Source organism: Thermobia domestica, chromosome 6 (assembly GCF_964235325.1).
Source record: "Thermobia domestica chromosome 6, izTheDome1.hap1.1, whole genome shotgun sequence".
Taxonomy (NCBI): domain Eukaryota; kingdom Metazoa; phylum Arthropoda; class Insecta; order Zygentoma; family Lepismatidae; genus Thermobia; species Thermobia domestica.
Window position 1 is genome coordinate 21,906,567 of NC_137459.1, and position 13,730 is coordinate 21,920,296.

Consider the following 13,730-nt stretch of genomic DNA (forward strand, 5'->3'; position numbering starts at 1 on the left):
TTTCCTCCTTCTCTACGTTCTGCCGTCAAAGTGAATAGCTAAAAACACTATCAGGCCAGAACCGCATGTACGTCAAAAATTTGATCGAGATCGGTCGGTCGGTTCAAGAGATTAAGTCACAAACATAGTTACTTTCAATTTTATAATATAGATTTGACTTTTACTCATTTTAACAATTCAGGTCAGCTAAATTAACTAGCACTGTCTTTTTCTTTAATTTTTTTTTAACGTAATCCCTAGAAAGTTTGCTCCACGACTTTGCCTGATAGAAAAAAGTTTACTCGTTTCTACGAATCAGATCAGCATCCCTTTTCTCTCTCCGCTGGTTGATCAATCATATACTTGCCTTTAAATTTTTATGATTATTTTCATTTTTGAAAAACAAAATTGCACTTAAGTAAATAAATGTATAAAAACCGGCATTCTGTGAGTTTGGCGTCGTTTATAGAAGCATCACTTTCCCCACAATTAATCTGAACCTACTAGAGCACTTGCTTAAGCTGGCCTAATTCAAATACAACCATTAATAAATATTGTATGCTTTATTTTCCATTTGCTTAACTTGAAGTTGACTGTGAAAGATGTATTGTGCAACGTATTGCAGGTTTTACTATATATATATATATATTAGTTATCGACACATATTTTTAAGCGTCTAAGTTACATTTTTGCCATTTATTACTTTTCTATCTAACGTACAAGGTAATAATTTTACTCTAGAGTTCATTTAGCAGTTTTATTCTATATATTTACTGAAGAAAAAGGAAGATTATTCATATCTCACTACATATTAGTTTAACATGTAAGATAGTTCCCTTTTGCCAGTAATTGCATTACTCTCATTTAGATTACTTGGGTTAAATTTATTTTTGTTAAGAAATCAATTATTTAGGTGTTTATTACTTCAATATATATTGAATTGTTCAATACTTTTAATTAGCTGGTGTTTATTGATGTATTTTAAGTGTACTTATTACATATATACCTCAAAGGCTTTAAAAATGAATTTTTATTTAAGCTTGAAAATGTCAAGCATCAGTGTTACCGATTTTCAAAATTAAAAATTGTTGATTCGAGAACATGTATAATATGAAAAATGAGAAAAAACTGATATTTAGTACCTTTCACTACTATCTAGCTTGACAATTATTACAAACATAAGTTAACAATTGTGAACACACTGAAAAAAAATTAGCGTGCATTTCAACACACACGCACAAACATGGAAAAAATAGGAAAATATAATGTTTAGGTATGTAATGTTGGGTTTAACAATCGGTAATTATAATATCAATGTGCTGTGCGGAACACACACAAACACGTTGTTTAACAGTAGCAAGAAAAATGAAATCCCAATCATCCAGATAACTGAAAATTAGTTCGTTTATGTGTTTGCTTAAAGAGAACTGAAACATTTTTCTGTTTCAAACTTAATTTATTTAGTAAAACAAGAATTTTAGGAATGATCCCCCCCCCCCAAAAAAAAAATGGATCAAAACTTGCGATTTTAGCCAAGAATTTTAGGAATGATAAAGAAAGTGCATCAGAAGATTGCGATCTTGGCCAATAATTAGTTTTTCGATCAGGGGCCATAAATATTTGAATGACCCCTAAATTGAGTTTTCGTATTTTTTACATCATACTGAGTTAAGTGATAGTTTGAGTTTGGCGTCACTATATGTAGTTCTCCAGATATAAGGCCTACAAGAAAATTTTTGCCTGAAATATATTGGATCTTTAGCTCCAATAAAGTTTGTAGAGGAGAAGGAAAGTTTAGTAATGTGGTGATCTGAGGTTTCAAATTGAAAGGAATATTTAAAGGTGCTAGTTACTTGAATTTGAAATTTTAGTCGTTTATGAAAAGATAGAATAGTTTCACATAATCGACTAAAAACGGGAATGTCTTTAAAGTTTGGTAATCGTTATATATGAGTTCTTTTTCCAAAATGAGTGCTCACATTTGTTGAAAATGGCCATGCTTCGTGCAAAAATTAACAATAATTCGTGGTAGATAATTATCTGCCTGCTTTCTTGACTGGATGATCGGTTTTCCATTACTATCAGTACACAAGAAAACAACATTCAGAAATTTGAATTTACATACTGGTATTTATGTTTCATAGAAAGGTGGTTTAGAACAAAAATATCATTTGTTTATACAGTAATTAAACTTTAAAAAGTAGAATATGAACTAGATATTAGATGCTAGTGTTATAATAAAATCAAATTTAAAGGTACTAAAAATTAGGTAGTTAGATGTACATCTGTGGATAGAAAGCACATTATTAGTAAAGATTTCAAATAATAAATAAATTTATTTCTAAGTATATTTAATAGGAATCTTCATATGTATTAATATTTAGGACATAATTTACTAATGAGACAAAACTATTTGCAAGAAAGATACTTAAAAAGTATAAACTTTGCACACTACTAAACTATCTGTAAATACACGAAACGCAACACAACGAAAACTCAGTTTTACATATTTAAATATGTTCTTCATTTTCAGTTAGTCTAACACCGTATAATTTGAGGTCAATTAGTTATTTATCTGTTATAAACACACTTGAATATTACATCTGACTTATTTAGTCTTTGCATTCAAGTTTTCTAGTCATTTCCGAAAATATTCTTGCGTTTCGAGTATTCATTATTTACTTTAAAAATTACAGTATATTTACAGTTACTTTCAGTAAACTAATTTGCACTGGCTCTATAAATACAACTAAAGTATATTAATGAATTTGACTTACAAAATAATTTTATTTCTAATTTCTGTTTATGCATATGGAATCAACATGCTTATTTAGTTTTAAGAGTCAGAAAATGATTAATTTAGATTTGAACTTGGTTAAAGTTGTACTGATTTTGTGTTTAAATAAAATTATTGTAACTATGAATTATTTTCAGTGAAAAAAAAAATCATAACTGACAAAAAATGGCGGAAATATTTTGTGAATTATCACATTGAAATCAAAGTAAGAAATAATAGTATAATTTACTGTGCGTTCTATTACACACTATAGAATCTAAGAATTACCTTCAACCCTGCAAATAAAACGAAGCAAAAATCGTCATTGAATGTTTGGTTTGCTATCCATTAGTAAAGATATGCTATAATAAGTGAATAAAGATATTGCTTTTAGACTTGCAACAATTTTGAAACAGTAAGTAACAGTGACCATAAGGAATGTTGAATTAATTTGTCGAAGCGAGTTAACGAATAATCACAACCCATTCAAGACTAATGCATAGTAGTTCTCAAACTATTCCTGAAAGAATATATTTTAATTTTAAATTTGTTTTTAGTTTGAATAGAAACATTATTTACCTTCTAATTCATATTCATAGTGAGAACCTGACTTTTTTAATTTACGAAGAAAGTAACAACCACAAATTCATGTGAATTTACAGAGAAAAGATATTTTGTTTCAACAATCTGTTTAAATAAAACAGCCAATTTCAACAATATTCTCGAAGTTTATCACATTGACTATTTTTCTGTGATTTACGTACCGACCATCAAACATTCAGAATTGCAATATATATCCATTTCTACGTAGATAGGCGTGTGTCAAGATTACCTGAATGGCATGAAAGCAAGGATATTTATTAATTAATAATATATACTGTAAATTGGTTGATTCGGATAAAAAATGAAAAATGCATGATTAAAATACTCTAAAAAGGATTTTCTTATACAAGTGCTTTATTATAAATTGATTTCTGTATTAATGGTTGAAATGAGAAAATGTTTAATTTCATGCTAAAAAGAATGAAGCTGAAAGTAACTACACGGAGTTTTCTTGGTTACTATGATTAACAATGCTAAGATAAAATTTATAGATAATATTTACTACTCGGACAATGATGTATACCTGTGTTAGTTTGTTAATTTGATTATCAAATTTTAAGTTTTTGAATTAGCACATGTAAAATTAAATTGAATGATGTGAACACATGCATTTTAATCAACTAATTGTTTGAAGAAAAGAAAGGATCTTTCCGATGTAATTTTTATCTTGCGTTAATTTTATTTGTTTGACAAGTACAAGACAGTGTTCACTTCAAAACTACTACTAATAATGTAGCTTTCAAATTTGCAAATGGATGTTGTATTATATCTATGTTATGGGGCTCCGTAGCCTAGAGGTTAAAGCGTTGGACTCGTTCACGTGGTCCTGGGTTTCAATTTCGGCCGATGTATCCCAATTTCGGCGTCTACCCAGCGTCGTGACGCAAAACCGGGGAGTCATGTGCATGAAAAAAAAGACGTGACGGTCACTAGGTCAAGAAAGTTCCTTATACGTCTGTTAGAGATAGGGTGACACAACGCACTGACCATGTGAACGTAGTTTAGTCGGCACTCCAACGATGACGTTGGAGCGGCTCAGGCCCGCGAAGGGCTGTCACGCCAGTGGTTGGTTGGTTCTTTGGTTATGATATGTATGTATACGATAACATCATTGTGACGTAACAGAAAAACAAATTAATAAATATTAACATTTTAAAAATAATGCTTTAAAGGTGATTTTTTTTTAAATAAAAAAATATTAAAGATAAATTACGTATAATTATTTCATGTATGAAAAAATAATTCTACAAAATTATTGACCTATACTGAGCAGACAATAAGTTTATATACATGCAAAGCCCTATATTTATTAACATGCTTCGAATAATACTTTTGTATAAATAACTTGCTTTCCTTAACGCATCATTTTATTTTAAACAAGAAAGATTTTTAGTTTAATTATTTACTATTTGTCCTACTAGTGACGTGCAATTCTACATTTACCATTTTTTATTTTACCCGGAACCCTTTGAAGGCTTATTGTGTTTCGTGTAGATTTTGTAGAGTGAATTTCGGAGGACATGAAGTACTACTTGGCTACAAAACGGGCAGTGAATAAAATACAAGAATATTCTTGGTTGCATCTAGTTTCAAGTTGTAACAAATCATATAAGTGTAGAATCTAAAAGTGTTTATACTTGAATAAGGTTAGTTGGTATACCAATTTCAGTTAAGGAAATCCTCGAATGTGCAGCAAATAGGAAGATACTCAGTACCATACTCTGTCCACGATGAATACATAAATATTTATCATATGTGAATACTTATTTGAGGAATAGTAGACCATTCACTTAAATAATGTTCCTTCCAATTATATTTCTTTCTAATATAGTAAATGCTTTGCTCAGGCATTTTTCGCCAGGGCTACAAGATTTAAGTCGTTTGTATGCACGGTTTTCACATTGGTCATATATATATATATATATAGATAACATATATATATATATGTTATCGCCCAGACGATAGCCAGTCGGGAGACTTTGAATTTTGCACAAAGAAGCCGTCATAAAGTTTGTGGTTCCTTTGGAAGAAGAAAAAACTAAACGTTGCCATACGCAATGCCTTCCTTTTCTTCTCCCCCTCTCTTTCTCTTCCATCCATGTGTCTTGGGGTGAGGTTGTGTCAAAGAAGAAAGATCATTGACAAAGATTTGGCAACAGTTTGGGTTCAGTTTATTGCCTGTCAGTTACTTTTCAAGGGAGAGGAAAACCAAACAGGACAGTATGAAAAGAAACTTCACACGGGGGCGGCATCTCTTTGTGAGCAAGAGGCTGTCTATAGACTGAGGCTATATATATATATATATATATATATATATATATATATATATTTATATATATATATATATATATATAGGGTGTTTCAAAACAAAAAACAACACCGACAACATTTGGGAGGTGGTTCCTGACACCAAGATACGACGGATAATATGGACCAATCTGGGTGCACAAATGCTTCCTTCCGAAGTTAGGCTACCGAAAACATGAAAAAATGAACTTCAATGGTCCATAGCTCCAAAACTATGAGACTTATCGTAGTCAGGTCAAGACTTCACTTAGGAACTAATATGTGTTCTGTGCAAATATATATGATTCAGAATCCGAAGGGACTTAAGCAACAATTTATATAGACGGAGTTTTGATACGGGCACATAATCTAAAGTACTCACCAACTGAAGTACAACTATATATATGTATATGTATATATCAACAGTGGCTTTTGTGGGTACTAGTTGAATATCTACTTACCCCATTAGATATAAAGATATAAATTGCCCCAGTGCAGTCTAGTTAGTTCACCACCGTCAACTTACACACCAAATTTTACATAACTTAAAAACAGAGTGATTTATATCTATTAGGGCAAGTAGATAAACAACTAGTATCCACAAAATATATTGCTCAATATTCATTATTTTATCACAATTATCCCCGGCCAAGTAAGTTTGCGGTAGACAACATCGTGTTCGTGGGATTTCTCGGGGTTCTCCCGTTTCCTCCCACTTTCTCATGCCATCAATTTTTCCACCATCATTAATCATTATTTCCCTTAGCCTAAATAAAGGGCATAATCGTTGAACATTAAGTTGAAATATTTCTGAAAATTTACTATTCTTGAAATATATGAACAATATGAAGACCGTGCATCGTAAACCACTTATTTTGAGGATCTGATGAAAAACTGTCCGAGCGAAGGATTTCAAATATTGGAAAGAGACATAATTGGAAGGAACTTTATTTAGGTGAGTGGTCTATTAATTATATGTATTTCGAAATAATCTATCATAAGTGCTAAATATTAGATTGAGTATTTTTACACTAAAAAAAAAAAAAAAAATGCTTGTTAATAATTCCGGACGAAGAGATTACATAGATATTATATTTTCTCCAAACACTTCAGTAGTTTTTCAAAATTAATTATTTTTTTAGTTCATGTATTCTATTTATTACTTCACTACATTAGATTATTTGGAGATGAGCGAACATCTGAATTGTCCAAGATCAGAAGAAATTAGATAAAAAAGAGAAAGAAACAGCATGTCTGAAAGATAAAGTAGCGGGAATGCATGTGTTGTGTGTGTGTGTGAAAAGAATAATTCATAGTGATTATGTATACACGCTACCAAGAGAATTGTGTATGAGGAAAACGACCCTTTAAAATCTTTCGATCACCGTGAATCTTGAGTAATGTTGATTTATGGCGATGGTTAAATAAGACCCTCACTTTAACTGTTAATGCCTTACTTCAGTTTATTTTGTTTTTCGCCTGATGTTGCTCGCATTTACAGTCAATATCTAATTGTAGTAGACATGTGGACTATGAATTTAAAATGTGAAACTAAGTTGAAGTAAAATTAACCGACAAATAAGTAAATAAATATCAATAATGTGCATTATGACCATATTCTTCCTTCTTTTTAGGTAGTAAATGCACACAGAGGGCTGCACATAAATAAAAATGAACAATTTTAATAACGAGTTTAATACCCAATTTTAGCTGTATGTTAAATCATAATTTTTGTACCCTCATGAGATGGGATACTTATGAAGTGTGTACCGTTATAAAAATAACAGGAGTCAAAAACAATATTTAGTTTATATCAACAAAATACTCGATCCTTTTGATGAAATAAATGTTGAAAACCCTTACACGAAATGTGGCAATAATGCATTTACATTGTAGATGCAATTTTATTTCACATAGGTTCCAAAACATACGAAAGAGTGGAAATGTTATAAGTTTAATGCAATTATGGCCTACATTAGTACTTATTAAAACTATATATTCATGATGATCTTGCTAGTGGATTGAAAATGAGGTTCATATGTGTAAATTTTTTCTTACTCTTATGATTATTGTCTTGGAGAAAGTAGTAAGTTACGATCACAAAACATAAATTTCATAATAAATTATTGATCTAAAAGTAATTAACTATTTTTATACATATATAGTTATTTTAAGGATTTATAAAAAAAAAAACTCCATTAAAAATAAAACGTTGTCCATATCTGACTTTCCCTCTGCACTCAGAATATGGTCAACATTCCATTGAAGTTGAAGATTGGTGACCGAGGAAATCTCAATCTGAAAGAGCAATTCCAAAATGAGAAAAAAATTTATTTGGCAACACCGAATCAAAAGGGTTTAGCTAGTTCGAGACGAATCTACAAGTGCAAGAAAAAGTGTTCCATGCAATCATGCAGTACAATCTGCAATATACAAATTTATTTGATGGAGAATTTGTATAGGCTTGAAAGGAAGTTGTTTGAGTACAACAAGGGAAAGCTGTACACGTACAGAAGCCAGGGTACATTCGCATAAACTTAAAAGGGGTATATTGGGGAAGAATTATCACATCGAAAAGCAATATTTTAAATAAGTTTTATTTAAATGATTATATTTAAGATCTTTTAATTGGAAAATACGGAATAATACGGAATAATACTCATAAACACAATGAAATTCAGGATAAAGTGGAATGTATGAATAAAAGAAATCCTTCGTAGTATTTATTACGCAATAGTATTTTTGTGCGTGGTATCAAGGGAGAGGGAGGCGCAAGTGTAACTATTTATTGGACAAAATGATAACTACAACTTTCATGAACTGTTTTTAAGGGAACCTTTAATTACATTGGTGACATCATATCATGATCTGAAAGATGGTAAGTTCCTAGGTATTAAAAAATATTGAAAAATATAATTACCTACTATTTAAGAATAAGAGTGCTGATAAATACTAAACCGGATAATGGACAAGAGAATTTACTAGACAAATTGGAAATGTAAGTCCATTCCTATCCCTTTCTCTCCGAGGATAGGGAGAATATGTTCAAACTATTATTATTATTTAAAAAAAATCTATATTGTGGGAGCAGCTTGTAGCTGTGAACAGATAGAGATGTAAGGTTGACAAGCCTTATGCTATTTGCAGAAAACAAGTGAAGTTTGGCTAATTGAAAACATCCGAATGATAATCCATACACTATATATAAATACATTTTTGAAGTAAATGGAAATCAAATCGCAAAAAGGTAATATTTGTTAGGTTTGACTGGAAGTGGTTAAGGACATATCAAGGGTATATGAATGGGACAAGGGATCCTCGGCAGAAAGCAGCACAACTATCACTTTGAGTTAATATTTAAAAATTATTGGAAAAGAAAGTAAAGTTTGCATTAATGTCACTTCTCTTAAGACCTTTCTTTCTGTCTTTTCGAATATAATTCATTGCTCTTCAATTCATTGAGGATTAGAGGATTACTACGACTATTAAAAAAAAATCCCTCTGGAGAGTATGAAAGAATCTTGTAAGTGCCACTCAGAACAAATAACTCGTCTTCTTCTTATATTTGATTGTTCTATTGCAGTTTTTACTATCAACAAAAATACCGTGTATTGTGCGAGTATTTCACGTACCTAAGAATAATCAGTGTATATTTCTTAAAGGGTGAATACACAACAGAGATATTTTAGACTGAAAAAGTCATGAAGAAAGAATTGAATTTTTCCTGGCGACGTGATTTTAGTAAGTCTTCTCGGGATATCGACCAGGTGAATGTATTGACGTCCGACGTTTCTAGTGCAGACGTCGCATTCATCTTCAGGGATTGTAATGAAGGGACCGGAGATATGGACATGTATATATAGTAGCTATTTAGGGGCAGAGCTATGAATGGGGCTTGCCATTGGCTGAGGGATGCTGCTCCGGATTGGGCTGTTGTTGTGATTACGAGAAATGGCTTTGTTGAATGTCTGTTTTTGTTCCTGAAAAGGGTCGACCAGATAGGGCTGAGTTGAAACCCATTGCCTCTATTGAGACTGTTCCCTTCCCGTGAGATAGATATGGCTTCCTTTCTTGTTTTGTCCCAAAAGTTGGTCGCCCCTTTTCAGGAACAAAAACAGACATTCAACAAAGCCATTTACCGTAGCCACAACAACAGCCAATCAGAAACCAACATCCCTCAGCCAATCAGAAGCCAGCATTTCCCTTAGCCAATCACAAGCCCCCATTCATACCTCTGTCCGTGAATAGTCACAATATATGGACATGTTAACATCTCCGGTCTGTTCATCATAATCTCTGAAGATGAATGCGATGTGTGCATTCGAATCGTCGGATGTTAATACCTTCACCTGGCTGATAGCCCGAGAAGAGCTACTGAAAATGTCATATACTGTAGATACCACATATCAGACTCAACTAGCTTTAGCATAACTATTTTGTGTTAGTACAGTACAAGAGATTTTCTACTGACAAATTATCTACCATCCGAAATAATCTGATATATTAACATGAGTGCGAACTTTAAGTTTAATATTCAATATTCATAAGATTATGTTTAAAGGATTTTCAGACGTAGGGAAAATCTATATGTTTAAGCTATTTGATGTGATGAATTAGATTATATATTAGCCTTTTGTCAAAACAGAGAAGAGTTTTACATATATTCCCTCAAGTAGACTCAATTATATAAATGTCTTCGTGATTTTTTTCTTTCTTTTCGTATTTTAACAATTGTGCACCATGACTTCAGTAGATAATTCAACGCGATAAAAGAAAATATTTTCAGAACTGTCAAATATTTTTCTATTACATTATTAATACTTTTCTTTGTGTTTATGTTATATATGAATATTTAATTATCATTCTTTGACTTTATCGTAAAGACAAAATGTCCTATACAAATTCTCCTTTTAGTTTTTTAGCAAATATAGCAAAGATTTAAAGGCTGATCTTGTATAAATTCCATACAAGCAACTTTGGCATGCAACTCAGCTATTTTAATTTTTTTTTTTCTTTGAAAAACTAACAAAAATATTCAAGTGAACAGCGAAATGCATTTAAGAACCTAGATGTAAATGGAGTACCTGTTTTTGTCCCCAGAATTTATTGTGTGCGGACTGCCAGATATTCCCGAGTCCTCGGAGCTAGGGTTGGTGCCTCGCGCGTTGTGATTCCGGACAGGGGCGGGCTCCTCGGTGGGAGGAAAAGGGGTGGTAGGTTGAGGAGAATTCACATCCGGGGTTGGAGACAAGGGTGGAAGATAATTATTTAGTTGGGGAGCCATTGTGATGTTCTTGTTGTTTCCTGTAGGATGAGGGCTAAGAGGTTTCTCACCTACAATGCAAGAAAATGATGTCACGCACTCAAGGATGGACAAAATGGATTCATCGAAGTAACAGTCACAAAACACAGAAGGTCAGAAGTCGAAATGACTATCACTTCTTACCATCATGTTAAAATGTAATGCTAATGTGTAATTTTATTTAAATAATTGCCTTAATGTTTCTTTAAATACTGGAAGTTTCGAAGAATCGATATTTATACAGTTACCAACAGAACTTACATACCTACTCCATACCTTATTTGTCATCATCTTCGGAAGTAATGGACCAAATCTTGATACAAACTGAATCTAGTTCTATTTAAGTTACAGGAGACATTTTCCGAATTAGTTTATTCAGCTGCAAACTATTGACAAAAGAACGAATAGATATGCTATTTACTGGTGACTGTACATTTGGCTGTATTGTGGGAAATTAAATGTGTATTTAAATAAGATAAGTTTAATGGCATTAATGGTGTCTGTGAAGTTTTAGAAGTAGTTTGAAACTTGAAAAAATATATGAAATAATACATTTTAAAATGTGTAATGATAGGTTATTTCTACTGTATATGTTAAGGAAAATTATAAAGCAACTTAGAAGTTTATTGCTATTTCTTCCAATTGTATATCTTCTTAATGGGAGGGTTTAAAGTTTGGATTCAATGGAACATGCGAGTATTAATTAAATTGTAGATACCGGTATAAAGATACGACTGATTATGGTCAAATAAACGCTTAAACGACTGAGTGTTGTTATGAGACTTACTGTTTCTTCAGAAAATTCTAAACTTTCAAGTGCGGAGTTCCTATCAGATTGAGAGGCAGAAATTTGAAATATAAAACAAGATTTGTTTTTGAAAAATAAAAACCAGTTCTTATATAAATTAGTGATGCAAGAACTAACAAGTTGTGAAAATTTTTCCCCCTAATATTCGGGGATAACTAAGTTAAAAACCTGAATTTTTTTTTATTTGTGTTGTTCAGGTTTCTAGTTCTTCCCCAATAATGTTTTAGTTAACTTTGGGAATTGTATTGTGAAGGCACTTGATTGTTTCCACAATCTAGTTTTTTTTTTTTTTTTTTTAATTTTCAAGAACTTTGGAAACATTAATTCATTTAATTGAAAACGATCACTTCATTTTAAAACTTTTTGTCAGTGCTGCACTTTGACAGCCAAAGCATTTGTAAAATCACCTTTTTTGTTTCATCAGCTTGCAAAATGGAAATAAAATGAAAAAAAAAAAAAGAAAAAGAAAAACATTACTTTCTTTTCCGCAACCTCATTCCGTTGAGACACGCGTCTGTTCTCCCTGGACACAGACATTTGAAAGGTAATTGAACATGTACGTCAGTCGATGGCTCGAATAAAACCGGAGCAGTCGTGGTTGATTGTGGTTAGAATTCTAGTGAGATGCACAGGTTCACTCTTCCACCCTTGGAGACAAGACGTTGTCTCCCGATTGAAGAGCCGCTACTATCTTCTTTTGGGTCCAATGCAGCAGAGACAATCATCTCCGATGTGGGATCAAAAGAAGACCGAGTTCCCACAACTGATATTGGACAGAGCATATTTATCGTCGCCCTTGTCTGTTGACAGAATGAACTACTAAAGAGCCATGTCTTGAATTGTATCATCGAGATTTGAAAGCATCCGCTCAGCCATAGCCACGTGTCATCGAGGAAGGACCAATCGACGCTCATCAAAGAGGTACTGTGCTCGTTATGCTTTTCTTCTTGTTATTTCACAACTATTCACCCATAACTATTCTAGTCCGTTCTTCGTATATTTTAACTGTTGAGTTTAATTTATGCATCCCTAAGCATAATCTAGTATTATTTGAGATGCAAGGAGATGTCAGCTTTTATTCCCAACCATTCCTTTTGGTGGTACTGAATTGCATCCGAGCTACAAGTGCTGGCAATTCCCCCTCTGCATAGTAATGTTCATAGATTTTTAAGAAGATCTGAATCAAAATGTTATTATGACTCAAGAAACATGTTTTAAACCTAGAGAAGAGAAGCAAGTAAGCCCATTTTGTAACACCAACACAACACGTGTTTACTTTGTTATCTGTCTTAGTATTCCATGAGGACACCTATCAAAACTTTTTATATATAGCATAACATTAGTACATCTCCGGTAATTAGATTAAATATTCTTCTTTTTGTAAGATAATTCAGCAGTGATTTAAGATGAAGATATAATGAATAATTGATAAAAATAAGGAAATTGTTATCGTTCTTCTTTCTCATACTTGATCATGACTAAAGTTGTGCCAAATTGTTCCATTTTGGTGATGTCCTTTTTCATAAAAAAGTTCACTACTTTTTCTCAAAAACTGTAAATTGTTAGTCAAAACGAATTTTCGATACCATTTTATTGATAGTAAACAAAATATATCATATACCAGTCTTGAATTACCAAACTTCTTACACAAGTGTCCATCGGAATAAAACACATATGTTCTGTTTTCAACAGATGGTGAAAAGTAATAATAATACCTATAATGTAATGTTCACTTCGCAAAATGAAGTAAAACATCATACTCACTTTATAAGTGTAATTTGAAATACTGTAAAGACAAAGTGTGAAAATAAGTACCTCTACATAGAGAAAGAAATGATATGTTAATGTAATTGGTTTTAAATGAACATGACCGTTTAGAATATATATATATATATATATATATATATATATATATATATATATATATATATATATATATATATATATATATATATATATAGCGACATCGCAATACG

The 13,730-nt window shown here is 31.8% G+C and overlaps 1 protein-coding gene across 2 annotated transcripts in view; it reads right to left on the minus strand.

Annotated features, from left to right (window-relative positions):
• The window catches only part of LOC145687880 (spermatogenesis-associated protein 1-like), a 239,458-nt gene that overhangs the window by 58,184 nt on the left and 167,544 nt on the right, over positions 1-13,730 (minus strand). For both annotated transcript variants that reach the window (XM_081761394.1, XM_081761395.1), the window contains one exon: positions 10,729-10,978. In XM_081761394.1, coding sequence (XP_081617520.1) covers positions 10,729-10,978 — 250 coding nt within the window. The remainder of the gene's footprint in view (positions 1-10,728; positions 10,979-13,730) is intronic.